The sequence below is a fragment of the Cadophora gregata genome (assembly GCF_030347475.1).
Source record: "Cadophora gregata isolate MNR1 chromosome Unknown scaffold_4, whole genome shotgun sequence".
Lineage (NCBI taxonomy): Eukaryota > Fungi > Ascomycota > Leotiomycetes > Helotiales > Ploettnerulaceae > Cadophora > Cadophora gregata.
In genome coordinates this window covers 2,165,675-2,193,427 of record NW_026695927.1, presented here as the reverse complement: position 1 = coordinate 2,193,427, position 27,753 = coordinate 2,165,675, and the positions used below count along the sequence as shown (strand labels likewise).

At 48.4% G+C, this 27,753-nt stretch overlaps 10 protein-coding genes across 12 annotated transcripts; 6 read left to right on the top strand and 4 right to left on the bottom strand.

Annotated features, from left to right (window-relative positions):
- Nucleotides 1–22: 22 nt before the first annotated feature.
- On the bottom strand, nucleotides 23–2,107 carry ONS95_010436 (uncharacterized protein). Its single transcript, XM_058504029.1, has 2 exons — nucleotides 1,720–2,107; nucleotides 23–1,665 (listed from the first exon to the last, which is right to left on the bottom strand). The coding sequence occupies exons 1-2, from the start codon at nucleotides 1,909–1,911 to the stop codon at nucleotides 601–603; spliced, it is 1,257 nt and encodes a 418-aa protein (XP_058360742.1). The 5' UTR covers nucleotides 1,912–2,107; the 3' UTR covers nucleotides 23–600.
- Nucleotides 2,108–2,226: 119 nt separating this feature from the next.
- On the top strand, nucleotides 2,227–2,571 carry COX17 (Cytochrome c oxidase copper chaperone; the record flags this gene model as incomplete). Its single annotated transcript, XM_058504028.1, has 3 exons — nucleotides 2,227–2,251; nucleotides 2,306–2,370; nucleotides 2,428–2,571. The coding sequence occupies 3 exons, from the start codon at nucleotides 2,227–2,229 to the stop codon at nucleotides 2,569–2,571; spliced, it is 234 nt and encodes a 77-aa protein (XP_058360741.1).
- A 178-nt stretch (nucleotides 2,572–2,749) lies between these two features.
- SEC10 (Exocyst complex component 5) lies at nucleotides 2,750–5,792 on the bottom strand. The gene is made up of 2 exons (XM_058504027.1): nucleotides 5,327–5,792; nucleotides 2,750–5,279 (listed from the first exon to the last, which is right to left on the bottom strand). The coding sequence occupies exons 1-2, from the start codon at nucleotides 5,532–5,534 to the stop codon at nucleotides 2,911–2,913; spliced, it is 2,577 nt and encodes an 858-aa protein (XP_058360740.1). The 5' UTR covers nucleotides 5,535–5,792; the 3' UTR covers nucleotides 2,750–2,910.
- ONS95_010433 (uncharacterized protein) lies at nucleotides 5,782–7,246 on the bottom strand. 2 transcript variants are annotated; one of them, XM_058504026.1, is made up of 3 exons: nucleotides 7,059–7,246; nucleotides 6,269–7,008; nucleotides 5,782–6,157 (listed from the first exon to the last, which is right to left on the bottom strand). In XM_058504026.1, exons 2-3 carry the CDS (start codon nucleotides 6,741–6,743, stop codon nucleotides 5,973–5,975), a joined length of 660 nt encoding a protein of 219 aa, XP_058360739.1. In that variant the 5' UTR covers nucleotides 6,744–7,008; nucleotides 7,059–7,246; the 3' UTR covers nucleotides 5,782–5,972. The 2 variants fall into 2 exon arrangements, with proteins under 2 accessions (XP_058360739.1, XP_058360738.1); XM_058504025.1 differs by having other exon boundaries at nucleotides 5,782–6,699; nucleotides 6,746–7,008.
- On the top strand, nucleotides 7,247–9,740 carry TRM5 (tRNA(m(1)G37)methyltransferase). 2 transcript variants are annotated; one of them, XM_058504023.1, is made up of 6 exons: nucleotides 7,247–7,408; nucleotides 7,461–7,746; nucleotides 7,798–7,899; nucleotides 7,955–8,032; nucleotides 8,083–8,501; nucleotides 8,739–9,740. In XM_058504023.1, exons 1-6 carry the CDS (start codon nucleotides 7,403–7,405, stop codon nucleotides 9,372–9,374), a joined length of 1,527 nt encoding a protein of 508 aa, XP_058360736.1. In that variant the 5' UTR covers nucleotides 7,247–7,402; the 3' UTR covers nucleotides 9,375–9,740. The 2 variants fall into 2 exon arrangements, with proteins under 2 accessions (XP_058360736.1, XP_058360737.1); XM_058504024.1 differs by having other exon boundaries at nucleotides 7,798–8,032.
- A 6,739-nt stretch (nucleotides 9,741–16,479) lies between these two features.
- On the top strand, nucleotides 16,480–17,517 carry HAP2 (Transcriptional activator; the record flags this gene model as incomplete). Its single annotated transcript, XM_058504022.1, has 1 exon — nucleotides 16,480–17,517. One exon carries the CDS (start codon nucleotides 16,480–16,482, stop codon nucleotides 17,515–17,517), a length of 1,038 nt encoding a protein of 345 aa, XP_058360735.1.
- A 1,308-nt stretch (nucleotides 17,518–18,825) lies between these two features.
- On the top strand, nucleotides 18,826–21,392 carry GGC1 (Mitochondrial GTP/GDP carrier protein 1). The gene is made up of 8 exons (XM_058504021.1): nucleotides 18,826–19,228; nucleotides 19,290–19,327; nucleotides 19,493–19,534; nucleotides 19,699–19,812; nucleotides 20,017–20,150; nucleotides 20,221–20,398; nucleotides 20,451–20,705; nucleotides 20,800–21,392. The coding sequence occupies exons 1-8, from the start codon at nucleotides 19,147–19,149 to the stop codon at nucleotides 20,887–20,889; spliced, it is 933 nt and encodes a 310-aa protein (XP_058360734.1). The 5' UTR covers nucleotides 18,826–19,146; the 3' UTR covers nucleotides 20,890–21,392.
- A 2,347-nt stretch (nucleotides 21,393–23,739) lies between these two features.
- On the bottom strand, nucleotides 23,740–24,340 carry ATG8 (ubiquitin-like protein atg8; the record flags this gene model as incomplete). Its single annotated transcript, XM_058504020.1, has 3 exons — nucleotides 23,740–23,797; nucleotides 23,962–24,206; nucleotides 24,278–24,340. 3 exons carry the CDS (start codon nucleotides 24,338–24,340, stop codon nucleotides 23,740–23,742), a joined length of 366 nt encoding a protein of 121 aa, XP_058360733.1.
- Nucleotides 24,341–24,883: 543 nt separating this feature from the next.
- Nucleotides 24,884–26,363, top strand: HEM13 (Coproporphyrinogen-III oxidase). The gene is made up of 2 exons (XM_058504019.1): nucleotides 24,884–25,273; nucleotides 25,322–26,363. The coding sequence occupies exons 1-2, from the start codon at nucleotides 25,058–25,060 to the stop codon at nucleotides 26,339–26,341; spliced, it is 1,236 nt and encodes a 411-aa protein (XP_058360732.1). The 5' UTR covers nucleotides 24,884–25,057; the 3' UTR covers nucleotides 26,342–26,363.
- A 320-nt stretch (nucleotides 26,364–26,683) lies between these two features.
- On the top strand, nucleotides 26,684–27,700 carry ONS95_010427 (uncharacterized protein; the record flags this gene model as incomplete). The annotated part of the gene is made up of 1 exon (XM_058504018.1): nucleotides 26,684–27,700. One exon carries the CDS (start codon nucleotides 26,684–26,686, stop codon nucleotides 27,698–27,700), a length of 1,017 nt encoding a protein of 338 aa, XP_058360731.1.
- Between the last annotated feature and the right edge of the window lie 53 nt (nucleotides 27,701–27,753).

Below are 27,753 nucleotides of genomic sequence, written 5' to 3'. Positions count from 1 at the left end.
TTTTATGTGACAAACTTCTGGTTAATGTGTAAATTGACTTTGTAATTATAGGATGCTACACACTCGCCAGTGTTTGTTACTGCCGTATATGCTTTAAATTCATGGTTGTCTCGTTAAATTCCAAGACACCGTGACACCTAAAAGCCATGAACTGCACATAGTGGTGAGCTTCAATCCAGGAAGATCCTAGAATACATCTTCTGTATTACAGGCCAACCTGCCTCGAAGTGCAGATGTTTTGGAAAATTGCCACATCTTCCATTCTTTTGACGGTGATCCAGCAGTAACAGACAAGGACACAGCGCGCCTGACTTCTGCGTCTTAATCACATGAAGATTTTGAGACGAGCCCGAATTGGCATCGAGGCTACGGAATCGCTGATGAATGATACGATAGCGATATCCGTCTAGTACTTTATGCATTGCCATGTGGACGAATCTTGCGAAGCAAAAGGCTGTCAAAACCCCGAGAGCTTGAAGACACCTGGACAACCATTCAGTAGGTATCATGTGCATTTCTCTATAAAACGACTCTAATCTCCACGCCCGGGTATATATATCCGCAACAACAGCCACCAACAATCAACCACAAATCGCCACCTCAAATCTCAGTCTTCTTGAGCTCAGTAGCTAGGGCATCGACATCCCTGTCCTGCTTTTGTGCAACAGGCTCCTCCTGAGCCTCCTCTGCCTCCTTCACAAGTCGCTCTCTCAGCTCATCAGCCTCGGCTTCCTCCTCCTCACTCTCGTCCTCATCCTCGGCGTCGCTATCATCTTCAAGGTCACTGAGACTGTCGAGTCCCCAGTCGTCCTCAACCACTACGTCGCCTGCAAGCTCTTCTTTGCGTGCTTCTAGCAACTCGCGGAGTTTCATGAGTGAGAGATCCTCTTCGGAGAATTTATTGCCGTTTAATTCAATCTTCTTCAGTGCGGGCAGAGCATCCTTAGCTGCTGCTGCGAAAGCTTCAAGACCCTTAGCAGTGATGTCGTTGTATTGTAGTCTCAACAGCTCGAGCTTCTTATTCTGGCCCTTTCCAAGAGCATTGGCGAATAGAACCCCTCCTTTAGCTCCCAGCAAAGAATCTCCAATTCCAAGTTCCTGAACGTCAGTCCAGCCCGGAGCAACACTTGCCAAAGCCTTGGCACCAAGAATCGTGAAGGTGTTGTCCTGCAGATCCAGAACCTTGATACCCTTCGCATGTCGGAGTCCCTCTGTGAGAAGATGCGAGATCCCCTCCTGGCGGATACCGTTCTGTACCATCTTGACCTCCTTGACACCAGTGTGCAGACTGTATGCTTTCGCCCAAGCAGTCATACTTCCATTTTCTAGGCGGTTACGACCACAAATGACGGTCTCAAGGTGAGGCACTTCCTTGCCTGCTTTCCTGGCCTCTTCTTTCTTTGTGTGGAGAGCGCTAAGTGCGTCTGCGATCAAGACGCCAGCGTGGGGACCGAGTCCATTATTATTGAGGATGAGATGCTGGAGCGGGACATGCGAAGAGAGAAAGGCGACGAGGGGGGCTTGGGTGTTCAGGCCAAAGGCGTTGTCGTTGAGATTGATGGTGTGGAGTTTTGGGAGAGTAAGGAGGGCCTCAAGGAGGGAGGAGAGGGCTTGGGGGATCTCGTTAAGAAGACGGCCAGTAAATATATCTGCCAGATTGGCGATCTGGTGAATGTATTAGCATTTAAGCATTGTACTTTTCGGTGTTTAAAATATTACCTGTAGGTTCTTCTTTGTCTGCAATACCTCTCCTAGGACTTTACACGCCTCTACGCCCAAGGTGTTACCCTGAAATCGGACCTCCTCGACATCATTGTCTCGCAAGGGCTTGATGTGTGACTCGACATCCGCCGCAGTATCCAGCTTCAGTCCCTTCCCCTCGAGCGAAAATAGCTTCGTATTTGTTGCCATACTTGCAAGGTACTAGCGGAAAGTTGCTTGGAGATTGTTCGGTAAATATTGACTCTTTGTAGTTTGCCAGCAAAGAAGTTTGTTGTTGCTTCGTGGGGTTAGTGGGGTCTAAATCAATAAAGCTAAGGTAACGACGGGCCGCCACCTTCGTCTAAATCTCGGCTCGGAATGGAAGAATGAGTGCCCGCTGTATTTCCTGATCGCGAAATACCATGAGCCGGTTTATTACAAATTCACCAGCACTCCTTTCTGCGCAACACCGCTGTCTGAATGTACTTCCACGAAGCTTTTCAAGGAGCAGACATCTCACACAAAATGGCATCCAAATCAATCTCAATGCGCAAGTTTCCCCGTTGTCTTTCGCAGTCGGATTTTGTCTAATAAGTTCTTACAGCAACCGCCACTAGCGGAAACCTTGGAACGGACTTGAAGACTTCCACCGAAACTTCGAAACCCAAGGTACGTTACCGCATCACCAAATAAGGCATATTGCAGTATGTTGACGCATCGACATAGCCATGCTGCGTGTGTAAGGAGGAGAAGGCTACTCGCGACGAGTGTATGCTGTTCAGCAACGCGAAGGATCCCCAGAAAGATTGCGCCTCCACGATCGACAAGTACAAGAGTTGTATGGCGGGCTTTGGATTCCAACTTCCTTAAGGGACTCACCAATGTATAATAGAGACGAGGGAGTCAGGTTATGTTGTACAGTACTGGGATTTCAAAAGCGGCATTGCCGGGGCGCATGGGAAGGGTCGTGGTGTTAATAGGATGATTGGGATGTAACAAAATCACAACTCCAGTAATGTCAATTGGCAAGATTAGACGTTTGCAAACAGTATCCTTCGTTTGACTCGTGCAAGAAAAAAAAGTTCTGCTGGATATGGACCAAATGGATATTATACATCATTGCCTGACAAAGAGTCCGATATCTCCTCAAAGTTATGCGCTTCTGCTTCCCAAACGCCTCAAATGAAATGCAACATGGGAACAGGGCTGTTATAGTCCAGCAAGGACACTTTGTATCCCTACAGTTCCCGAATCATCTCGCTTCACAATGAAAGCTCTGAAGTCAGTTTTCTGCAACTTCTTTGACGCACCACCAGGCGCGAAATTCCTAGACCGTTCACGCAAAGCCTCTGGTCCAATAATGAACAAGTTTCCAATCTCGCTCAACACCTCGACACTTCCTTCGGCCTCTTTGGTCAACGGCCAATCCTTAAGAGTCGATACGTATTTCGAAATGTCTTTCGTGACCATCAGAGCTCCGGTTGCGTTGACCTGGAACTTCTTGAAATGCTCAAATAGCAAATCTCGTACGTTCAAGGCGAGCTCACAACTGAATACTTCCAAGTTCTGACCGTCGATGGCTTGAGCTGCGAAGGTAGCGACTCGGTCGAGGAAGCTGCATATCGATTGGCATGTGGCTGATTGCAGCATTTCCAAATACCGGCCCCCGTCGAGTTCACTGTCCTTAGGTCTGAAATCCATCTTCTTTTGATTGGCAAGTAGCTTGGTCACCCAGTTCAGGACCACTGTTACCGTACTTCTGATGATGTTGTTGGTTTTGGATTCAATCCGCTCAACCCCTGCTTTTGTTTGGATCTCCATACCTCTCCTGACTGTCGTATTTGACTCTGCAAGGCGAATCAATACTGTATTGATAAAACGCGACATAATATTTGTAATCGTGATTGCTGGCTGCAAAGACGGAAGATAGGCAATGTCAGGCTCTGTTTTGGTCGTTTCTTGTGCAGTTGCTTGATCTGCTGCAGCGTCGAGAGCGGTTTCGACGTATACTTGTCCCATACTCGTCAAAAGCAGATTCAGCAGTGCTGACACATCCTTGGGGGTATCACTACCACTGCCCAGCTCCAGAGCCCTACGGACACCTTCAGCTAACCATTTCAACATTCGCTTGGCATTTGGAATGCTCAAAATTCCGTCTTCATCTGTGACTTCGATCTCGTTCTTGTTCTTGTCTGTGTCTCGGAGCCCAGCAACTCTCAACATCATTGCTTTCTGAGTCGGTGTCAATTCCGAAGAATCTAGTCGATTGATGTATGAATCCTTGGCAGAGGATAACAGCTGTGTGCCCTGTTGGGCAAGCGAAGCCATAAATCCGGTAGGAACCTTCTTCCTCCGAGAGTGGTAGATTGTGTACTTGAAGAGAAGTGAGGAGTACAACTCCTCTAAACTCTTCCGTTCTCTGTCAATATAGGAATTCCCTACGAGATATGGGACGAATAGCTCGTCTAATTGTTGATCCAGGCTGAGAGCTGTTTGGGCTGAGCAGGCATCGGGATGCTCTGTCAGTCCATGGGCCTTTAAATCCTCAATGAGATTGTTGATGTAACTTCTTGATGCATGCAGTGACCGTAAAAATGCCAAAGAAGATATCGTGTCCGCCTTTTCCAGAACCATTTCGAGCCTTTGCTGGATGGACTGCTGAAATATCCTTTGGATAAACTTGATCAGAACTACCTCGTAGTAAGGAAATGCTCGCTTGATGATGAATGATTCATCCTGCATGACGATTCTGATCTCGTCAATCAATGACTGAAGACTTGGTTCCACGCCTGGAGGATCGGAATCCGGATCCGCAAGCTTCTCCCACGTTTCATTATCAGTCGTCACTTCGTCTGTGATCAACTGGCTCCTGTCAATAAAGAACTGATGCTGATTGACAAACAGTGCAACAACACTCGAACCGCCATTGAAATCGTGAAGAACCTTAGCACATTCCAGCATATCATCGAAATTCTGCCTCCGATAGCTGTCGTCGAACTGCTTCAGCAAATCCTTCTCCAATGTTTCCGAGAACTTCTCTATTATCTCCCTCGTATTATGGCCTCTATATCCGACGACCCCATTGGAGATGCCATTGACTTTCTTGGCCCCATTTGTCTGTGCCCAAGATGCTGGGTCTAGCCTTTGGCTCATCCTCATCAGTTGCCTGGCAATGACCGCTGACCGTACTTTATTCTCTCCACTGCCTTGTCTCCGTATCATGTCCTCCAGCGACGTGAGTTGCCCATTCTCACTTACTTCCAGCCAGCACTGTATCAAGAATGTTGCGTCCAGCGCCCTCCTCCTCTGCTTGTCCAGGTCCTCGAGGCGTTCTCCTATTTGTACCGCAACATTGCCTCCTCCGTCTGGCCGTCCGTTGCGATCATTTCCATTGGCACTGCTGGATCCATTCAGAGAGGAGTCAAGAGTTTCAAATGAATCTATAGACTGGTCCAGTTTCCTCCCTAATGTCTCCAGTGTCTGGTCATGTTGTATCTCAGCGCGTCGTACAGAAGTTAGAAGGTCCGTCTCTTTCTCTCCCAGCTCGTCCGATAAACTCGCAAGTTGTGATAAGGCATCTACCCAAATTAGCATATCCCCTGTCGCTCATGGGTATTGTACATGCTCTCGAATGTCCTGATTAGTGGTTTCGAATCGAATGCCTGATGCGCAGGTCCAGACCGCCGGTTGACGGGAACAGCACTCTCAGCTAGATCCTCGATAAAATCCCTGACAATGAAGTCCTTGTTCGAGAAGTTCTCGAGTGTGAAGCTGGGTCCTTTGGGGAAGATGGACCTCGTGCTTCCCCCACCAACGCTGTTAAGGGACGACATTGATGGACTGATTGACTGTAAACTCTTGAGAGCTGCAAATGGCGTTGTGCTACATTGAGACCTGCGATATACCCTAGCTCGGTCGAAATCTGGATGTGCGTTCTTGGTGAATTTGCGCGTTCTTGCGTAACGGTGTTGTTTCTGAAGTACCAGCGGAACTGAAGCCGCGATGTCAAGCTCCCTGGCCAAGAAGCGTGGCCTTGCCGAGCTGCTGCAGCCTTCTGTCAACTCCTCTACTTGTTCTCGTTCTCAAACAACACAACAGCACAGCACTTAATCTCAAAGTACAAAATAACAACTCCTCATCCTAATGATGCAATCTCATGGTCACATAGGAGGTCGAGATCTTATTTTTGAAAGTTCGGTAACATTCTTTCTTAACCTGGTTAGAACAGGTACAAGCTCATCACATCAAGCTCATTTGCCTGCCAAATCAATCTATTGCTTCCAAGGCTTCATCTCTCTCGATCTTTCATCCCATTTGTATACGATACCCGTTCCTACATTGTAGTTGTAGTAGTTCTCTGTACCAGCTCGTACCATAGCCTTTCTGAACGTAATGTTTATCCTTCCTCCATCTTCAGCGTTCTTTCCTGTTCTTTTTGGGATCGAATGGAGCCAATCTGTTTTCAAGTCAGCCATTGTCAAATTTCTTGCCATGGAACAAGTTGTTCAATCCCATCCAGATCAATTCAGGGTTTCTCAGGAGGAAACAACATGAGAGTAAAACTTACTCGCTTGAGTCCTTCCCTTCATCAGAATCATATCTCCACTGGCAAGAGGCAGCTTGATTGGTTTTGTTTCTGGCGGTTTTGATGCATTGTCGTTTGGCGCGATTGGCTTATGCTTCATGAGAAAGTCCCTCTTGGCACCTAGTGAGAATGAAGCAATAGCTGGCAGAGGTCCAAGAAATTTCTCATCATCCGAATGGTACGATATGCTGTCCGATCCGGAAGCGTAGTAGTTGACCAGACAGAAGTTGAATGTGCATCCTGTTGCGGCTTCTGTTGAAAGGCGGAGATCATCCAGACATTTGGGTATTGGACGCGGTGCGTATTTGGTGTAGTTCTTGTCCTTGAGAACTGGTTGCGCTGATTTGGCGTCTATCACATGGCCATCTGGAGAGAATCTGGAGGTTTCGTCTAAGCCAAAGACTGTTGTGTATCTATCATTGTCAATGCTTGACCTGTTCAAATTTCTTCGAGTCATACCTTGGGGTGTTTATCTCAGTTTCTATGCCTCCCCGCTTGATTTTGTACTGAACTCTATAGAATGGTAACTCCGAACGAAGAAATTGGAAGATTTGCCGCTCAAGATACTGAGGGATATAAGGCTGAAAGTAGAGCAAGTCAAGATCTGGTTGGTCGTTTATTGCTTTCCCAATCGTGGATGGGAAGGATATGATATTCTTGATGATATGTGACTGGAAGTGAGGTATTGGAAATGGATATGTTGGATGGGTAGAGTATTCCACCTCATTTCCGTTAGGATTTTATTCTTTACAACAACAATGGGTTAACTTACTTGCTCTTGCACGTCTGGATCTCGACTTTCTTTCGAAGGCTCGGTATCTGAGACCTTGACTTTCTTTGCAGGAGGCTTAAAGAACGCGTCAAGAGTACGCTTTTTCGTAGATTCGGCCATTTCTAACACTTCTGGGCATTGTTTCCTTTCAAAACGCGTCAAGACTCTAGATACTCCCGAGTAAGACCTCTAGCCTCGTCAATAGATGACATCACGAGATCCTAGGGTCCAAGCGGGCTGGTAGCCTCGCCTTAGCGCACAGCCTCGTCCCAAAATCACAAAAATTACTGGCTTCCAACCCAAACTCCAAACTTCTACAACTCGCCCAATATCGCTATGAAGCCATGGAGGTTTGTTTGAACCCCTCTCTCCGTGAAAATTTGACTAACGAAAACTCTAAAGGACGCAAAAATAGCAGCCTCTCTCGACGCCATGTCCCTTTTCCGACCCCCTATCGTCCGCTCGGCGAGCGCAGCTCTCGACCGAGCGCTCTTCTCCAAGACGATCCCTATTGCTGCCGCGCGAGTTCCGAATCTAAAGAATTTGACGAAATATCGCCAGCAGTTGGACAAGAGCAAAGAGTTAATCCAGCTCGAAAGGGTTATGAATGTACGACCTGATCCGGATCCAGTTTTGGCGGAGAAGGGTGGGAAGTGCTTGCTTTTGAAGCCGGAGGTTAAGCCTGAAGGTATGTATGATGCCGATACTTTTTTTTGGAAGGTTCACTGATTCAGAATAGATCCTAATACATGGAGTTCTAGTTTGAAGGAAGCTGTGAACGGAGAGGATCTAGGAGTCATACCATATGATTTGAAGCTGGACTACAATTATTGGACATATCGTACGTACGTGAGCGATTGCAAGAGGTATCAGTGTGTCGGACTGACTGCTGCCAGATGATGTTATGACATCTATACTTCCCGAAGATGCTCAAGGAGAAATTCCTGTTGGATTCGCAATCGTTGGACATATTGGTACGGAGGCTCCCTACGAATACTGCATGCATGTCACTAACTCCATACAGCACATCTAAATTTACGAGATGAATACCTTCCATATAAGAAAATCATCGCCGAAGTCTTGGTAGACAAAAACCCCACAATTCGCACCGTAATAAACAAAGTCGACGACGTTGGCACACACTCCGAGTTTCGTACTTTCGCATACGAAGTGCTCGCCGGCCCAGACGACATGGAAGTTGAGATGAGCGAAGGAGACTGCATATTCAAATTTAACTATTCGCAAGTGTACTGGAATAGCAGACTGCAAACCGAGCATAAGCGACTAGTAGATTCTTTCCAACCAGGAGAAGTGGTCTGTGATGTTATGGCTGGAGTTGGGCCATTTGCTATTCCAGCTGGGAAGAAAGGTGTTTTTGTTTGGGCAAATGATCTGAATCCGGCAAGTTATGAGGCTATGAAGGCGGCAGTTGTGAGGAATAAGGTCAGTCGAGCCCCTTTTTTCATCTTTTTGCTCTTTCTCGCTTGGCTCCATTTTATTTGTTTACATGATGATTCATATCACGACGGTCAACATAGCCACACGTTGGTATTGATGAGACTGCCTTTGACAAGGCGCTATATTCTGATAATAAACACTCGCGCCACCTGCTCTCACATATACACATCCATCAACTTACCATTCTCCAGTGTCATGAAAACTAACAATCCAACCCCACAGGTCCAACCCTTCGTCCGCCCCTTCTGTGCCGACGGCTACAAATTCATCTACACCTGCGCGGATGATCTCCTAAACCTCACAGCCACCTCTCAAAACACCATCAGCATCCCCTCCAAAACCCGACGCTCCCGCTCCGCACCACTCATCCCACCCCCTTCACCCACCATTCTCACCATCCCCCAAACAATCTCTCATTTCGTCATGAACCTCCCCGCCACAGCAATCGATTTCGTCGGATCTTTCAACGGGTTATACAATGGTCACGAGAAGCTTTTTGAGCCGCATACGGAAGTGAGGTTGCCGATGGTGCATGTCCATTGTTTTTCGACCAAGAGCGAGGATAATGTTAAGGAGGGGAAGGAGATTTGTGAGAGGATTAGTGGGGTGCTTGGGTGGGTTGTTAAGCCTGAGGAGAAGAAGGAGGAGGAGAAGAAGAAGGGTGAGGAGGGGAAGGGGATGGAGAAGGGAAAGGGGAAGGATGAAGGGAAGGAGAAGAAGAGTGAGAGCTATGAGGGGTTGCAGGATGGGGAGGTGAGGATCGTGGAGGTTAGGGATGTGGCGCCGAAGAAGAGGATGTTTTGTGCGAGTTTTAGGATTCCGAGGGAGGTGGCGTTTAGGGAGAGGAAGGTCGTTTAGAGGCTTGGCTTGAGCTTTACGTAGACAAACACTGGATAGCGATATCCTGGATCCAAAGATCTGGATACAAAAACCTTCGAGAATGAAGACCCTGATTCACGAATACTACCAGAAACTCGCTAGAGCAAGTGAATAGACATAAAATACTTGCCATTACTTGCATCTATCACTTTAGGGAGCAATTCCTACAGATGACAATCCCCCTCCAATACACTTCACACCTTACACACAACCCAAATCCTCAAATCCTCGCGCAAGCAGTAGGTACAAAAGCTGACCTCTCTCTCGCCCAAGCAATCCTCTCTTCAAAGCAAAAGACCTAAACTCTATCAATTATCACCTACGTCCAAAACAGGGCGAGCTCTCTCAAACAAGAAATGATAATAGTACTAACCACCAAAGTCTCCCTCCATCCGCTCAACCAAATAATAATAATAATAATATAATAATAATAACATCCAAGTTTCCACTAATGCAATCTCAGCAAATTCCTAAAAGAGAGCTAGCTATAGCTAGAGCGAAGAAGAAGAAGAAGAAGAAGTGAGAATTGGGGTTTTGTTTTGTTTTGTTTTGTTTTGTTCGACGATCGATAAGCATAAGGTAAGTTATGTAGTAGCTATAGGAGAGGAGGTAAGCGGCAAAAAAAGAGAGGTAGTGACACTTGACAATGAAAGAGTGAGAATGAGAATGATGATTGCGTACATGAGGTGGATATGGATATAGATAAGAAAGAAAGAAAGAGATGGTAGAGGAAGGGGGCTGGTTGGCTGGCTCTTTTGATGGTGATTCTACCGGCTGCTGGTATGGATGGTGATTTGCTTGCTGGCAAGTTTCTTGTCTTGTCTCGTCACGTAGCTTAGTGAATGACGTGGAAAATATGCTTGAGGAGGGAGAAGTGAGGAGTGAGGAAGTGAGGATGGGGTGAGTGGCTATGTATGGATACAAAGGAATGATTTTGGGCGCGCGTGGGTCTTGGGGTCTTGTGGTATAGAATATCTTTGGAGTTTGGTGGGAGGGTAGATGGGATGTTTTTATGCTTTTAGGAGTTATGTTCGGTTTGGTGGTCATGACGAGGGAGTGTCTATGCGAGATGGTGATTAGAGCCATACATCTACGACTGTGAATTCAATTCCTAAAAGGTGTCTGACATTCATCATTAAGACTGATAGAATGCAGCTGAAAGCAATGAAGTCCTCTCTATCAAATAATACCTACTGGAGTATGTGATATTTGAATTCGAGTGATATCAATGCTTTAAAGCTCTGGCAAAGTGATGTTGGCCATGATAACAGAGCATTGTCCGCGCTCTTTTTGCTGTTCAAAACAACATCCAATGAAAAAACGAATGAACTAGTGGTGAAAGTAAACACTACCGATACCCATTTAGCTGTCTGGCGGTCTGGCGGTCTGTCCTCCTAGCCTGCCAGCTTTCTCATCTCCTCACTTTCCATCTTCCCTCCCACTCCCGCGGTAAAGCATATTGCAGATTTCAAGTCTTGGTCTAATCACAACTCCTGCCTTAGCTCTTCGAAAAATTCAAATAGAGTTCAAGCCTTCAAATCGGACCGAACCGAACCTTCGCTGGCCTCATCACGTTTGATCTGGTCCGGTCTGATCTCAAAGCCACATTGCATATCTTCACCTCCACGATGAAGCCATATGATCTTTAGCTAATGGCGGCTCGATGCTGGGACAGCTGATCAGGCAGGAAGGACTGGTAGATCAAGAGGAAGAAGCAAATCAACGCAGCAATACTCGCCATGACAATCCGAGGTCATACAATGACTCCACTGTGGAACAAGGACTAGACATAGTCTCTTCTCCTCCTCGTTTCGGTGTTTTGTTCCTGCCAATACAGGTAATTCCCGCGAGGCTACCGTTGGAGGCTGGGGCTACATGACCAAAAAAAAGAGGACAGAGACACGATATTGTGGATGATGCACGCTCGAGCCTTGATTCAAGTCCGCATACAATAGCAAGTGTCTTGGATGCTGCAGGAGGGAGTATTGGTCTGGACGTTGTTGGACTGGATTGGGTGAATGCAACATGTGATATCGAAACGGCAATGATATCAAAACACAGATGCGCTGAGGCGGGACTTCCCCTCTTCAAACTTAATGTGGAATAGCCGAAGCATTGCTTTCGGGAGTGAGGTAGTGGTTCGCAGGTCCCCTCACCCGATGTTGAACATCGGACGAATTGCCAAATCACCGTTGAGAGAGTACTTCTCGGAGAGATGATTGGTAATGCATATCGGTGGATCTTTGTATCGAGACCTTGCTTGAGGCTTGCATCGGTCCTTAACTCTTTGGGTGGACGTCAGTCAATAGGTAGCTGATACTTTAAACTAGACCAAACGATAATAGAGAGCGTGATGTCGCATCCACCTCGTGATTGTCAATTGTCCTATGGTCCACGATGCAGCTGTCAGGAGTGGCGGACGCATGACATCAAGAACACCGCTCCACTCCATCCAAGCTCCAAGCTCGCACCGTTCTCCGAACCAAATAAAACTCCCCGAGTGAACCGTCAGCTCGTGCGGAGTAATTCTCGAAGACAGCAAGGGAGGAATAGTCAAATTAAGCGCCAGGCACACGAAACCCATCCATAGTCAGCACGCACCATCACACCCACCACGGCGCGTCTGCGTAGGAATAGGCGCCGAATGAGAGTGCAGAAGTGCTACTTCGTGCGTCTCATTGGCTGGGTGGGAACGTGTGCTAGAAGTCGGGATGCAGTTTCAGGAAATTGATGATGACGATTGTGGAGAGAAAAAGGAAGTGATTGAGGTGTGAGGCTTGCCTGATGGTTTTCTTGATGGGGTTTCATCTTTCGGGGGTGTTTTGTTCTGGGGAGTGAGTCTATGATGAGCAGCTTGGTGAGAGTCCCCGTTTGCCCGATCTCCTGCCCGTTCAGGTGTGAACTTTGAAGGTCTGAGGCGTTGAAGAAACATGAAAAGCAAATATTTGTAGCGCAAAGAGGTTGATAGAGTAAACTCTGGCTAGATGTACCACGCCCATTCTGATGCAACAAGGATGGGAACTTTGGACAGGACCGAAAGGAATCGGCGGACGTGTAATCATCATGTATAAGAAATATCATATAACGTGAGCATGATAATGTCAATACGGTGCCGACTGGAGACACTGCCTCCGAGCATATATTACTGCCAGTAACTTCCAGCAAGCAGATTTGGAAACGAGAGGCGAAGTGCTCACTGGTAGCCTGGCAATAAGACTAGAGCTGGCCTTGCAGAACTAAGAGGTCGTCGTCAACCATTCAATGCACTCACCACTGTACCCCATCTAGTGGAGATTACATCGTTCCTTTCTGTGATCAGGCTGATGTCGCTTGCATGTTGATCTCAAGATCTCCATCGGAGGGGCCGGAGGTCGTCAAAATTGGCCATTGGCCTCCCAGGGTTTCTCCTTCCTCGCCTTGTCCGTATCCCCTCAGGCTCCGTGCCTCAGCAGTGAGCAGGCTGCAGGAGTGAGCACTGAGCACATGTCTGTGCTGGCTGTCTGCTCGGTGCTGACGGAGTCTCGGGAGTCATCATTGTTGGCATGGAACAAGGTTCCAGCGGCCAGACATTATCCCTGCTCAAATCCAAAACGGGGAACACGGCTGAGGAGGAATGGAGGCCAGGAGCAGGGCATGAGATGCACGTGCTCGGACAAAAATGGCGCATTGCAGTGCCTCATCCAGTCTGCAGGTATCGATTGGAGGCAAAATGGAATGCCCGCAACCAGTCAGAAAATTCAGCTGCAGGTCTCCTGAGGTCTCCTGCTACAACTAACCAACCAGGTTAGGTATCCAGGCCGAATTATTCTATTGATCCGCCTCATGTTTTATTGCCTTGTAGAAGTTCCATTTATGGGCACTCGGTTAACCTTAGAGCCTCACATATCAAAGAGACAGAGAACGAGTTTGGAAGAAAGAAACAGAAGTGCATCACTCACTCACTCACTCACTTGCCCGACAAACATAAATTACCTTAAGACTTTGAGGAGCAGGCTGTCGGAATAGACCCAGACCCAGACCCAGCAGCCAGCCCAGCCAGAGTCCCGTCTGATTCAAATCTGGATCCCGTACACCGCTCAATTCCTCTACCTACTGTACTCTGACGGATCTCTTCCCGTGGACGTTGCGTTGACAAAGGCGTCGGGCTGTTTCTCGCCTCACTCCCTCACCGTTACTTTGCCTTTGCCCACAGCACTTAGTAGTACTGTAGTACAGACTACGACTGACAGTGCGAGAGAGGGAGCGATATCGTCATCATCGGCCAGCCAGCCAGCAGCACCAGCCATCTTCAAGAGCCTTTTGCACTTCCCAGCCACCGCCGGCCGCACTTCACTGCGACCACCCCCGCTCCGGCGAAAACTCTGCCCTGGGAATACGGAGAGGTGCAGCCGCATCACATCACACACATCACATTCCCTTCCATTACTTACCTATTCCATTCCATTCCTTGCCCGACGGGGGATGAGAAGGAGATCACGCGTGAAGCACGAGACGACCACAAACACCACCTGATCGTGATACAGCATCTGTAACAGCTGCTGAACGACACCTGAACGTGAACGTGAACGTGAACGTGCTCAAGCTCTCAAGCAGCAAGCTCCGAAGCTCTCTTGAAGCTTTCTCTTCTCCAGACTGGATCGCTACAGCAGCTGGCTTGAGCTTAGGGCGATCCCCTCCGGAAGTCCAATCAGTTCTCTTCCCAGCTCGCCAGCCCAGCCTAGCCTAGCCCAGCCCAGCCGGGGCCAGCACTGACAGCTGCCTGCGTGCCGCACCACCACCACCACCACCACCAAGGCGGCCAGCCAAGCCCAGGATCTTTTGGATTCCGCTGATAGCTTCACACCTGCTGCTGGGCCTCGCTTACCTGCTTCCCTTTCCCTTTCCCTTTCCCTTTCCCTTTCCTCTGCACCTTCGGCCACACTCTCTCCCTTGAACCGTTCATCCTTGTTCGAGGCTGTCTGGAGCAGTTTCTTTCTCCTCACGCTCCGCTGTGCCAGCTCTGCCCGCATCGAGGCCGAACACACACTTTCTAACCTGCGCTCCTCCGAAGTGACACCTCACCGTCCACACCACACCACACCACACCACTTTCGTTTTCTTACTGCATCCACACCCGGCGCGTTTCAAAATCCGCAGAGAGTGAGAAAGCGGGCGAGGTTAAGCTCGGTAAGAAAGAAGCAAGACAAGGCAAGGAAAGGAAGGACAGGGCAGGGCAGATACGACCAGGCTGGGTGGTTGGTCAAGCTTATTAACACGCGCATCCACTCCTGCCAATCCTCCTCGAGTTCCCAAGTTCCCAAGTTCCCAAGTTCCCCAACCCACCCTTAGCGTGGCACAGGCTCATTCCCTCTTTTCTCCCACCCGACCACTCATATCTTCTCGCTCCCTCCTTCAACTCCATAGAACCAATCACCAACGCCATCAATTGCAACCGCAACTGCTGCGTTAAAGGCCCCAACCAGCGACAACCATCAGTCGCGCGAACCCAGTCCAGTGAACGAGGGAACAGACGAACGAGTCAACGAACAAACCAGCTTTCGGGAAAATAGTAGACTACATCCAGCGCGCAACACGACAGGACGAGAGCCATTTCCATCAACCTGGGTCCTAGGTAGGCTCGACAGCACGATACCCCATTCTGTCGCAAGCTGTGCCTGTGCCTGTGCCTGTGCCCTTGTCGGCTTGTACCTATCTACCTACCAGAGCGACCAGACCTGTCTTTGAGGGCTTGCTTGAACTGCCCCCCAGAACACAGCCAATCCCAACCATCATACAGATCCTCCCTCATCACCGGAGCCCTATCAACATCGCGAAAAGCTTCATCACGACCACATTGGTCCTCGTCGCCATCAGGTGATTGTTCGGCCCTGCGGTAAGGATTATAGCTGTGATCCAGACAGAGTCACTGGATTCCTTCGTCGTCGCGTATTGGAGGTACGTCTTGTCCCTGGCGCTGCGGCGGAGATTTAATTCAACGTTGAAGCTCGCCCACAGCGCGGTTACGCGTTGCGCCATTTGCATCTGCTTTAAGCCTCGAGCCTCGAGACGAATTGAACTGACGCTGGCGCCATAGGAACTCGAGAGCACTTGCTCACTAGGATCAACCTGTTATTGCGCTCCGCCAACAGTCATTGACCCAGCTGCTCCGGCGCATCGCACATCAAACTCTGTATCTTCCCCACCACCCACAGGCACGGCGTGTCTCTCGACCTCAGTGCGTCACGTCGCAAAGAAGCTTCAACGCAACCTGCGCATTCCTGATCAGCTCTCAGCTCATTTAGGATTACTGTCATCGGTCTCCCGCCACCGTCGACAAATATAGGTTATTGCGGGTGAAGCTGATTGACAAGGTAAGCCTAGTTTTGCATGCCGGTATGCATGGCCAACGCATCACACTGGTCAAGGCAAAAGTCGACACAGGCCCCAACTTTTCCACCTCCCAATCGCTCTTCATGCTTGTTCCACTGCTGGCCAAACATTGTAACTGATTCTTGTGGTTGGGTAGACATTGCGAAACCGTTGTTAATACTGGGGAAGAAGCCGCCCTGTTACTCCAGTGGCTCGTGAGATTTACCTAGGGTCGGACCGTCCGTGAAGCTCTCTTCACCACAGTTCCTCGAATAGCCTCAAAGCCCAACACCGCCTCATCTACCTCACGTGGAAGCTCAGACTGAGCCTGATCCGCAAGCCTTACATCCCGCTAGAACGCCTCCGACTACATCAGCTTGCATATGTTGTGCTGCGGCCAATTGCGGTGTACACCTACCACATCGCCTGCCAGCACATCCACGCATATCAAAACCAGAAGAAGGCTTATTCACTAGGTGGAAGTCGTCGACCTCGAGTTCTTTGACAACACTTACCAACGCGCTCGTACAATCTGCGCAATTTCAAAATCATCTGAAAGGTCCAGCAACACATTTGCGAACTGAACAAGACTGGATCCAAAACCACATTGAAACTGCGACTTCTGCCTGCTCGATCATCTGCGATTCTATCCATAATACTTGACGCGACTTGTCACGTCAGATACCCAATACACCGAAGTCTCTCCTAGAAGAATATCTAGGAGCTCACAATACAAATGATGGAGTACGCGCATTACCAGCAGCCGGCGCAAGGCCAACACGGTCATGGTCAGGGGCACATTCAAGCTGGATATCCGAATTCGGGCCAACATCCAGGATCTGGAGCATCTATTACCTCACCATCGCAGCAACCAATTCATCCAAATCACGCAGTACATAACCAGACGTCGCCAATTCTCTCCTCACAGCCCCAACAAGCTGGTCAGAATGCAGGACACGCTATAAATCAGCAGCTCCAGTACCAGCCCACCTACTCGGTCCCTCAAGCCGGGATGCATTATGGCATGGCAGGCATCACACCTCAAAATGCCGCAATGGCTGCCACAGCCGCGGCCGCCGGTCAAGCAGCATATCCATACGCGATGCCCGACGCTGGTCTACAAACATCACCACGAATGGGCGGGAATCCACCTGTGAAGCAAGAAGTATCGCGCCGATCGCCAAAGCAGATGAATAATCAGCTCGTTCATAATCAACAGCCTCGAAGAATGAGCAATCAGGTTGGAGAAAGCCCAGCTATTGCGAATTCTCAGCCTACCATCATCCACGGACCAAACCGGCCTTCTGTACCCGCAATGCCTACAAATCAACATCCACAATCTCCTGAACTGGTTTCCGGAGCTGTTGAGGAATCGCCTCTTTATGTCAATGCTAAGCAGTTCCACCGCATCCTGAAGCGTCGCGTAGCAAGACAGAGGCTTGAAGAAGCTCTGCGCCTGACCTCGAAAGGACGGAAACCTTATTTGCATGAATCCAGACATAATCATGCAATGAGAAGACCTCGAGGTCCGGGTGGTCGGTTCTTGACAGCAGACGAGGTTGCTGAGATTGAGCGAACCAAAGGTGATGGAGGAGAGGATGACAAGCCACTAGAAACGCCTGCAAAGGGTGCTCAGAACAGTGGTGGAGGCTCAGGAACAAAGAGAAAGGCGGAATCAGATAACGCCACTCCCAGCAAGAAGACCAAACTCAACGCTCGCAGTAGCGCTGAAGAAGACGATGAAGAAGAGGACGACGCGGATGACGATGGTTGATCGTCTCGCTTAACCCAAACTTCTCCCATCAACAAAAACATCTCCTTTGTTACACTCCTTTGTCTGTTTTACGATGACATGATAGCGTTTGTTTTCTGCGCGTCTTTTAAATTCACTTCATAAGCGATCTGGGACTCGCTTCCAGACTTCCAAACTTTGGATACGACGGACATATACCATGGGAAAGGTGGTTGGGGGAGTTTGCTTAGGCTGGTGGCATTGCCTTGGGTCGTGGATCGGGTTGCATAAAGGCGGTTGAGGGGTCTCAACAGGAACACTCGTTTTGCATCATTTGCTGCTCTCTTTGTCGCTCGCTAGAGAACTAGAATACCCCCCTTTGTCAAGTTGCATTTTTTTCACCTTCTTTCCCTTTTTGCACTGTTGATACATTCTCTTCTCTATTATGTTGCACGGCGACTCTTTTCTCATGTCGGATCCATTACGGTTGACAGCTTGAGAGCGTCGCCTGTGACAATATCTTGCAACTTTGGCTTCTGCTTTTCGAAGGGATATGAATCGGTTGGAATGGGATGGAATAGAAACTTGGCACACTCACGTGAACTCAAAAACAGAAGAATGGACAGCGCAACAGGGCTACTTGTTTGCTCGCTGACACTGGGAGCGACTATGGAAATTGGACTTGGCACTCTTGATGAATTTTTTTCTTTTGCTCTGCTTTTCTCCTTTGTGTTTGGAATTTTGGAGGAGGGAGGGAAGGAAGGACATGAGATGCTGTGATTCTTGTGTCCTGTATCATATTTTCTCTGGGATGGAGGGGAGTGGAGGGAGATATCACAAGTAACAGAATGGAAATTTGTCAATAGACCACTTGACTTGATATGACTCGATTGAGTCTGTGACATATCATATATGTTCGTACTTTCCTGATGAGAAACTTGCAACATCCACTTGCTATTCAATATGAACAAGTACAGCTCCAAACTGGCACCAATCAGCCACGGTCAATAAATACTATCCCCCGGGTGCCCACGAGTCAAATCCCAGCACGCATCTGGGATCTAAACTGAATTATGCAAATCTCCAATGCCTGAGTATAAAAAACACTCTTCATTGCCCTCTATAAGCAAGCCAAATAAACAAATGAATAAATACAGCCAGCCTTGTGGTCTTCACAACTCAGATGAAGGAGCAAGAGGAAAAGCGAAAATCCGGGGTCCTTCACATAGCCTGTGGTTTGTCCGCACTCGGCCCTCGCACCGGCCACAAGATGATCCTAGCTCCACCGCCCATCCACTCCAATCCCCTGACAAACGGGACCAAAAAAAAGTTTTGGTGCAGCGCAGTGCAGTGCAGTCAAGTTTATCGAAGTCCGTTGTTCCATGCAGCTTGTGCGTGCGTGCGTGCTTTTGCAAAGAATTTCTATCTCGACTTTTTTTCTACCCCATTATTCCCTCGACGCTTCTACTCCTCCCTCGTACGCTCTTTCACTCGACTTGACTCGGCGATCTATCGTTTTCTGTTGGAGAAGGCATTCGATTGATTGATTGATTGATTGATTAGGTTGGGATTGCGCCATTTGACCTGATCTGCAACTCAACGGATTACATTGTAGCAGAAGGCAAGGAAAGAAAGGGAAGAATTACATTACACTACAATATACAGAGCAAGATGTCTCCCATTATCGCGAGCCCGGGGTCGGCGTCGAAGGATTTCAAGAGGGAGTCGACGGTTGCGAGGTTATTGGGTTCTGGTATGCTTCTAACTTTTCCGGTGGAACAAACAAAAGGACATACTGACGGATTGGATGGTAGGATCGGCTGGTATTGCTGAGTTGGCTGTTTTTCATCCGGTATGTTTGCTACGACTTACATGAGGAAGGACAGGAGAGGAGAAGGGCATGTGTGAGGGATGGGAGATAAGGTTTTGGAGTGAGGGGAAGGATGGATTCTGATATGGGATGGGAAGAGAAGGGGAGGGAGATGAAGAATATATGTCTGACGAGAATCTGGGATAGGTTGATACCATTGCGAAGCGTTTGATGAGCAACCATGGCAAGGTACGTCGATATATTTCGAGTTATTCCTGCCCCGAGTCCTGTCCCGAGTCAATATACACACAGCACATCGTGTTCGGACTCCGCTTGAACACTATCTGGGTTTTGATCTGGGCTCCGAAGGGCGAAACGAGTTGGAATATTGGCTAATACTGTGGATTGAACAGATTGTCGGAATCAAGCAGTTGAATACGGTTATCTTCAAGGAGAAGGCCACGGCGTCGGCGGGAAAGAAGTTCTTTAGCTTGTTTCCGGGGTTGGGATATGCGGCTGGTTATAAGGTATGTGCTGGGTTTTCATAATTCATTGAGGGGATATTGCCTTGAGATAGAGATTTGGGAGGATGAGTAGAACTTGGGGAGTATGATATCATGTTGGGCGGTGGACAGAAGTTGGGGATTGAGGACTTAGAGAAGTTTCAAGCAGGATGAGAGACAACTGAATGGAGACGGAGGAGTAACCCAGGCTAACCCTTTGCTGTACAGGTTCTGCAAAGAGTATACAAGTATGGAGGTCAACCATTCGTCCGCGATTACCTAGCGAAGAACCACGGCACGACATTCGATCGTACATTTGGTGAGAAGACTGGAAAGGCTATGATGTCTTCTTTTGCTGGAAGGTATGTTTCATTTAACTTACTGCACTGCTCAGAGTCTATTATCTATGTCCATGGGCTGATTTAAACACAGTATCATCGGAATTGGAGAGATCGTTCTCCTCCCTCTCGACGTCCTAAAGATTAAGCGCCAAACAAACCCAGAGGCTTTCCGTGGAAGAGGTGTAGTGAGAATTGTTCGTGATGAGGGATTCGGATTGTACCGAGGATGGGGATGGACTGCTGCACGAAACGCTCCTGGATCATTCGCTGTAGGTGCTCATAGGTTCTCCACAATCAACCCAATCACTAATACTCTGACAGCTCTTCGGAGGATCCGCATTCACCAAAGGTTACCTTTACGGCCTCGAAGACTACAACAAGGCATCTTGGCTCCAAAACTTCGTCGCATCCATTGCCGGTGCCTCTGCTTCCCTCCTGGTCTCTGCTCCTCTTGATGTTATTAAGACCCGTATCCAGAACCGCAACTTTGAGAACCCCGAGAGCGGTTTCAAGATTGTCAGCAGTATGATGAAGAATGAGGGTGTTTCTAGTTTCTTCAAGGGATTGGTTCCTAAGGTATGTTTTCTCATTCCTCCATGTACTAAAATTGGGAGCTTGAAAGCTTGAAGCTTGACCAAGAATTAAATCTGAACTGACACGAAATCTACAGCTCCTCATGACCGGCCCCAAACTCGTCTTCTCCTTCTGGCTCGCACAAACGCTCATCCCAGCATTCGACATTGCACTTTCCAAGAAATAGATATCCCTCTACCAGTAACTGGAAATTCATCTTCCCAGCTGAGTTTAGATAAGATCTAAATAAGAGTGTATAAAAAGCGGATTTTGGTTAGTTGGTCACAAGAAATCACAATTAAGGCGTGGCGTTTATCTGGCTCGTGCTTGTTGTTATGAAAGACGAGAAGGCAAGGGAAGGATGGGAATGGAAAGAACGTGAGGAAGAAAGATGATAGACTAATACAAATGGCGTGGATCTTTGTGGTGTTGGAAGGACATGCCTATTTTCTTTTTTATGTGTATATAGACACGATGTTTCGTTAGTAGACAGTGATGAGGGATGGGAATGCGAAAAGACAACTCGACTCATGAAAATGGGTGACCAAATGTATGTGATATTATTGACAGATTCTGAGGTGAGCAAAAATTTGTATCATGATCATCTTGAGATAGTCGATTGATGTTTCCTTCACCATAGCACAAAGTCCAAAATAGATTGCCTACTTAAGCGGATCAAAGAAGTATGAGTATCCATTAGGTAAAAACACCAGCAGCACAAGGCAGAACGATAGGCTCGTCAATCGAGGTGGACTACATCTTGGCCCGGCACCCGATTGGTTTTCAAGCAGTGGATCGTCCAAAGGTGGAAAATCACAACGGGAGCAGCCGCAGAACCTCATGCATGCATGCGGCCCGCCATCCCGAGCTTCTTCTTCTATTTCTTCTTCTCTTCAAGACAGCTCCACTCCACTCCACCTCTCACTACCTCAACAAAAGCTCTGGAAGGCCCGGTCTCAAATCGAAAGCACGAATTTAATATACAATCAATCTACACAATCCAACCGAAAGCAAGGCAAAGCAATACACACATATAAAGAGCTACCTTAGCTCTCTACATCTCCAACCTCAACGCCAACCTCAATCCCAGGACAACTCTACCTACTGCGGACTCCCACCTCCAAGCCAACCCAACGAACCCAAAGCAAAATCCGCAAAAAAGAATTAAAAAAATGCCACCCCTCCCCTCGCAAGCACCCATCCACCTCATCTCCCGCCTCGGCGACCCCCTCTTCGCGATCTTCATCGGTGTCGGGGCGGCTGTTACGCGGATCAATAGGGAGGAGAAGGAGGCAGGGAGGAGTACGGCGGAGACTGCTGAGAGTGCGTTGAGGAGGATTGGGTTGGGGGGTTGGAGAGGGGGGAGGAAGGAGGGTGAGGGGGAGGGGGTGGGTGAGGGAAAGTAGGGTGGTAGGGAGGTAGGGAGGTAGGATGAAATGTAGGGGAGGGGGATAAAAATTGGAATGGGAAGGGAAGGGGAAGGGGAATGAGTATTGGGAGAGACGGGGATGGGGAAGAGGAAGGGGAAGAATTGTAAAGGACATTGCGGGTGAGTATGGAGGATCTGAAAGGGAAGAGTAGGATTTGGAGGGGAGGGAGGGGAAGGGGGGAAAGAGATACTGTGAAATCAGATGAAGAGGCGGGAACGGGAAACTTCTCTATGATGGATGGAGCCTAGAAGCGGAGCATATATATTGGCGTTTGGGATCCTGGCATTTAGCCATGGCTGTCTGGAGTTGGGTTGGTGGTCAGTCTCAGAGCAGAAGCGGTTTGAGGCCTGTACTGTATGAGTATGATATGAGTATGAGATGTGGATGGGGAGTGGACAGACTTCGAAATTGCAGCTCGCAAAATGAATTGTTGGCTCTACGAGATGAAAAGATTATTGCCTCGTCTCTTATTTGTTTATCGACTTGAGCTTAGAGTACGGGTTGCAAAGCAATGGAAATTCATTCTCGAGCTGGTGGAAGTGCTAATTGTGCTTTCAAATTCAAATTCAAAGTCATTTGTTATTGTGTGTTTGGTTAGTTGCACATAAATAGTTTGAACTCAGACTTTGATTTAGGTACGGGAGGTTATTTGTAGTTGCTTGAATAAGAGAATTACCAAGTACTATCGGAAAAGCCGTCACTGTTTATAAAGGATCTATTGCTTTGATAGATCTTCTGTGCATTTTACTGAGCTATGTACTTCATCACTCCCAGTTCTCTACCTCACAGCTCATCTACCTCAAGCAATGTGGGATTTCGTTAAGAAGCATTCCAACCACACATAACTACGCAAGCTGGAGAACCAACACGACGTAGATGAGAATGGCCGAATGCTTTAGCAATGTTGTATTGAGAACGTTACTGTCTTAGCTTGATATACGCTTTAAATACTGCCAGATGTACTTCGTACGAAGGTTGTAAAATAGTCAAACTTTGGGTGATCGCAGCGACTCATTGACATATTTGATAAACTTTGCGCTGTGCAATATAGGTGGCTGGCTAGCTCTGTGTGTTCAATATCCACATTCAGGCATATAAATCTGATAGAAGCTCGTGCTTCCAGGCCAGCACTTGCTGGCCAAGCGCAAACTGGAGGAACTGTCACATCTCACAATCAAAACGTGTACTCAGACATCACAGACATGGCAGAAAGCAACGTATTGTACCTATTCCCAAGCCCAAGGAGATGGAAAGCAGTCGACCAAGCATTCCTTGACCAGCCTAGACGACTCATCACACCGTGTCTCTCGCATCTAGTCCCCCATCCACGAAACCAGCAATCATTCGTCTTGGAGACCATTACTGATCATCTCTGAGTCTGCCGAAAGGGAATAAAGGAAGGTAAAAACTGCCATTTGAGAATTTGGGTTTCGTTCATGTTGCACAAGAGGTGGTAGGCGTGAGAGGTCAAAGAAGGAAGCTGGCCTGACCCATCCTAACCGTCGTTACATTTCGCCGCCGTTGAGTCCCGCAAGAACGCCGAAGAGAGAATACCGAGTAAAGCATGCTAGGAAGTATGGAAAGAGGTCGAAGGCGGCGTGGTGGACTTAAGCGGAAGCAAACTCGCCGAAGGTATTCTCGCCCGAGTATGAGATGTACAGGAAACTGTGGAATGTTTGGTTAGCTTGTGATTCTTGGACAGTTTCGAGTGTTTTGATTCTGTGCTTTCGAGAAGGGCACAAGGCTGTGTATCTAAACCCGCCGGCCCCACTTCTCGATAAGAGCTATGATGTGATGTAGAATGATATGATGAATGAGAGGCAACATACCCGTCCTCGTCCTTGTGCTCCTCGTAGATGCTGCTCATGAGCGCGGCGGTAGGTGGCAGGACCTCATCGACGAAGATGAAGATGGCCTTCTCGGGGGAGAGCTTGATGCGCTTGCGGATTACGTAGACGAACTGACCGACTGTGAGGTCGGCGGGAACGAGGTACTTCTTCTTGTCGATCGTCGCGATATCTGACTTCTCGACCTTCTCGCAGATGACTGGAATACGGTCGGAGTACTTTTGGCGCTGGAGAGAGACAGATGTTAGCTATATTGCGCGTCGTCGCGGAGGAGGCTGGATGAAGGAGGGGAACTCACGATACGCTCAGCCTCGGCCTTTCTCTTCTCGAAGGGGTGCTCGTCCTTAAACTTGGATCTCATGGTGTCTGATTTGAATATTTGTACTTGGTTTGCTTGCGTGGTGTTGTGGTGTTCTTGCTGTAGGAGGTTGGGTCGCGGGGTTGCTTTATGGGAGGGAAGGTCGAGGTGCTTACAGCATGGAGGGCAGCCTAAACACCTAACGATAGCGGGCGGTGTGAAGTGCTAAGATAGTGAGTCAGCTGGTCTTGCACGTGATGGTATTTCAAATCTGGTCTCAGAAGGTGGCGGGTGTTTTCGGTGATGATTCTACGCCGTGATCACTAATTGTAGAGGTGAATCAGCTGCTGCAAAGTAAATGCTCCATATGACGCTTGATTTCATTTCATTGTTATTCCTTCCGCATCCGTCACTTTGTTCCTGTTCCTGCCACTTAGTGATGGCCATTCTTTGATTGGCTGTTTTCAGCTCCTGAGCTTATGTAAGTCCAAAGCAGACCTCGAGAGCCAATGGAACAGATCTGGCGGGTCATCCGTCTGATCTTGGCAAGCAGCTCGCGTCGTCCGAGGTGCGGATCAATCCTCAACCCTGCAGATAAATGGTGCGATGGCTTCTTCCATATCAACTCAATCGAGGTCATAACCGTGCCACCACTCTCCTTTTCTTGCCTGCTTCCTCTTCTTCCGCCCACTTCGATCGGGTAATTCCTCGATTGTGGTCTCATGTCTGCTGTACGATAAACCTTCTCGTTACTGCTGCTGGCTGCAGCTTTTCTACATAATGGCGTCCACCATCCGGCAGCCATGTATGGGATTTGCGAGGACCGTACCCAGGCTGCGTCCTCAGTTCTCTCAGCATATACGAAGCCGCAGATCTTTTGCAGACTCTCCTAAGCCTCCTAATCGGCGAGTTTCAGAGCGCCCGAAAGGAGTGTTGTTCCCGAAAACCAGAATTGCTGTTGGCATCGTGTTCATCGGAGCTCTGATCCATTCAATGGTACTACCCCACCAAGCTTCAGACAGAACCTAAGCTCAAGATATATAGGCTACAGAAGAACCTCAAAAGCTGGATCTCCCCTCAATCGCTGAACGAGATGCCCTTACGAAACGTGAGTCTGGTGTAACTAAGAACTCACCTATGCGTCTACGTATGGAAGATTTTATAAAGGAACAGCAGAAGATAATTGTTGCCGAGCTGGAGAAGGTTGATGGGAACAAGTTCCGAGTCGATACATGGACACGCGAGAACGGTGGAGGAGGGATATCCAGCGTTCTGCAGGGTGGCAATGTCTTCGAGAAGGCTGGTGTCAATATCAGTGTTGTTTACGGCACTCTTCCTCGACCTGCGATTGAGAAGATGCGTGTGAATCACAAGGCCATAGATCCGGATATCCACTCTCTGGAATACTTTGCGGCCGGTTTGAGTATGGTTCTCCACCCAGTCAATCCAATGGCACCTACCGTCCATCTCAACTATCGATACTTCGAGACATCCAATCCAGATGGAACATCGAATGCATGGTGGTTTGGTGGCGGAACAGACTTGACGCCAAGCTACCTGTTCGACGAAGATGCAATCCACTTCCATAAGACGATCAAGGAAGCATGCGACAAGCACGACAAGGACTATTACCCGCGCTTCAAGAAATGGTGCGATCAATACTTCAGTAATAAGCACAGGAACGAAACCCGCGGTATTGGCGGTATCTTCTTCGATGATCTGGACGAGAAGGAGAAGGACCAGGAAAACACATTTGAATTTGCGCAAAGTTGTTTGAAGGCTTTCCTACCATCTTATCTTCCCATCATTAACAGACGGAAAGACATGCCATACACTGAGAAGGAGAAAGAGTGGCAGCAAATTCGACGAGGAAGATATGTGGAGTTCAACTTGGTGCACGACAGAGGGACTGCATTCGGCTTGAATACCCCCAGTGCGAGAGTAGAGAGTATTCTCATGAGTTTGCCTTTGACAGCTAGCTGGCGATACATGTACGAGCCAGAAAAAGGCAGTCGTGAACAGCGACTGGTGGATGTCCTGAGGGAGCCCAAAGAATGGGTATGAATGTACAGATATCTAAACATGTAGAATGAAAATGTACAATCTGAATCTATGCAAAGCTCTACCACAGACTCAAGCTCGTGTAGTGGTGGAAAGATTCTTTGTTGACTTGCCAAAAGTCCACAAAAGGGGTACCAATTAAGCGAGGGCATTTGACATCGCTGTCCCGTCGCAAGCGCTCGTCTGCCGTCTCTGCTCATCAACAAACCAAGCATCTGAGCTTTAACAATCAACTCACAGTGTTTTCCCGCACGTCTTGATTGATTGATCGACCATGACCATCATCTATCTCACAATCCAGACTGCCTGCCAATCTGAAGTCCAATCTCAAGACTGAGCCCCAAAATGTCCACCCTCCCAACGACCCGCACCCTCCTGACATCACTCTTCAACAGCCTCACAGCCACCACGCAACAACAACCAGCAAATCCTCCAGCAGTCAACGAGCCCTATGACCCACCCAGCAATCCACTCAAGAACCTCTCATCTTCTCACAGAGCGCTGCTATCGACCATGCACGTGCTCTTCACCCCGCCTATGCTGCTGCAAGCACTGGATTTATTGGATCGAGGGTTGGTTGAAAGGGTAGTGGAGGCATCGTCTGAGTCCATGGATGAGACTCGGGCCAAAGCTCAGGACCTTGAACAGGTACAGGGTCAAGGGAGTGGGCCAACTCTTGAGTCTGTAGGAGAAGGAAGAAAGGAAAATACCGGAATCGCAAGAGAGGTCTTCCCACCACAAGCAAACATCCACTTACCCTCCTCTCCGCGATTGCCTAAACAGGCTTCTTCTTTTCAATCCCATCAGCAGCCCCTGCCACCAAGTACTAGTACCAGAAATCAGCAACAACTCCGAAGAAAAAACACCGTCTACCAAGTCCGCTCCTCCCAACCACCCAAATCTCGCTTCAGAGACGCAACTTCTTCAACATCTAACTCAAGCGGTAATATATACACCGTCCGTCTCGAAGCCTGGAATTGTAGCTGTGCAGCTTTTGCGTTTGCGAGTTTCCCCGCGAGTTCGGTGTATCCGTCTAGAGCGGCTTGGAAATTGGATTTGGATCTAGATGAGGATGAGGCTGGCGGTGGGGAGGATGTCACTGTGGGTGGATTTGGACTTGTTGATGAGCAGAGGGGAGGAGCTGGTACGAATGAGAGAGGAAAGAGAAATGGGGAAGATGAGGGAGAGAGGTGGGAGTTTGGAGGGATGAGTATGGATGGGAAAGGAGCAGGAGGTGGGGGAGTGCCCTGTTGTAAGCATTTGCTTGCTTGTGTTTTGGGGGAGAGGTGGGATGTTTTGATACCGTATGTTAAGGAGAGGTTTGTTTCGAGGGAGGAGATGGCTGGGTTAGGGTGTGAGTGAATGAGCGAAATATCTCAAGGTTGAGCATTAGGGTTCGACTGTGATTGCCACGA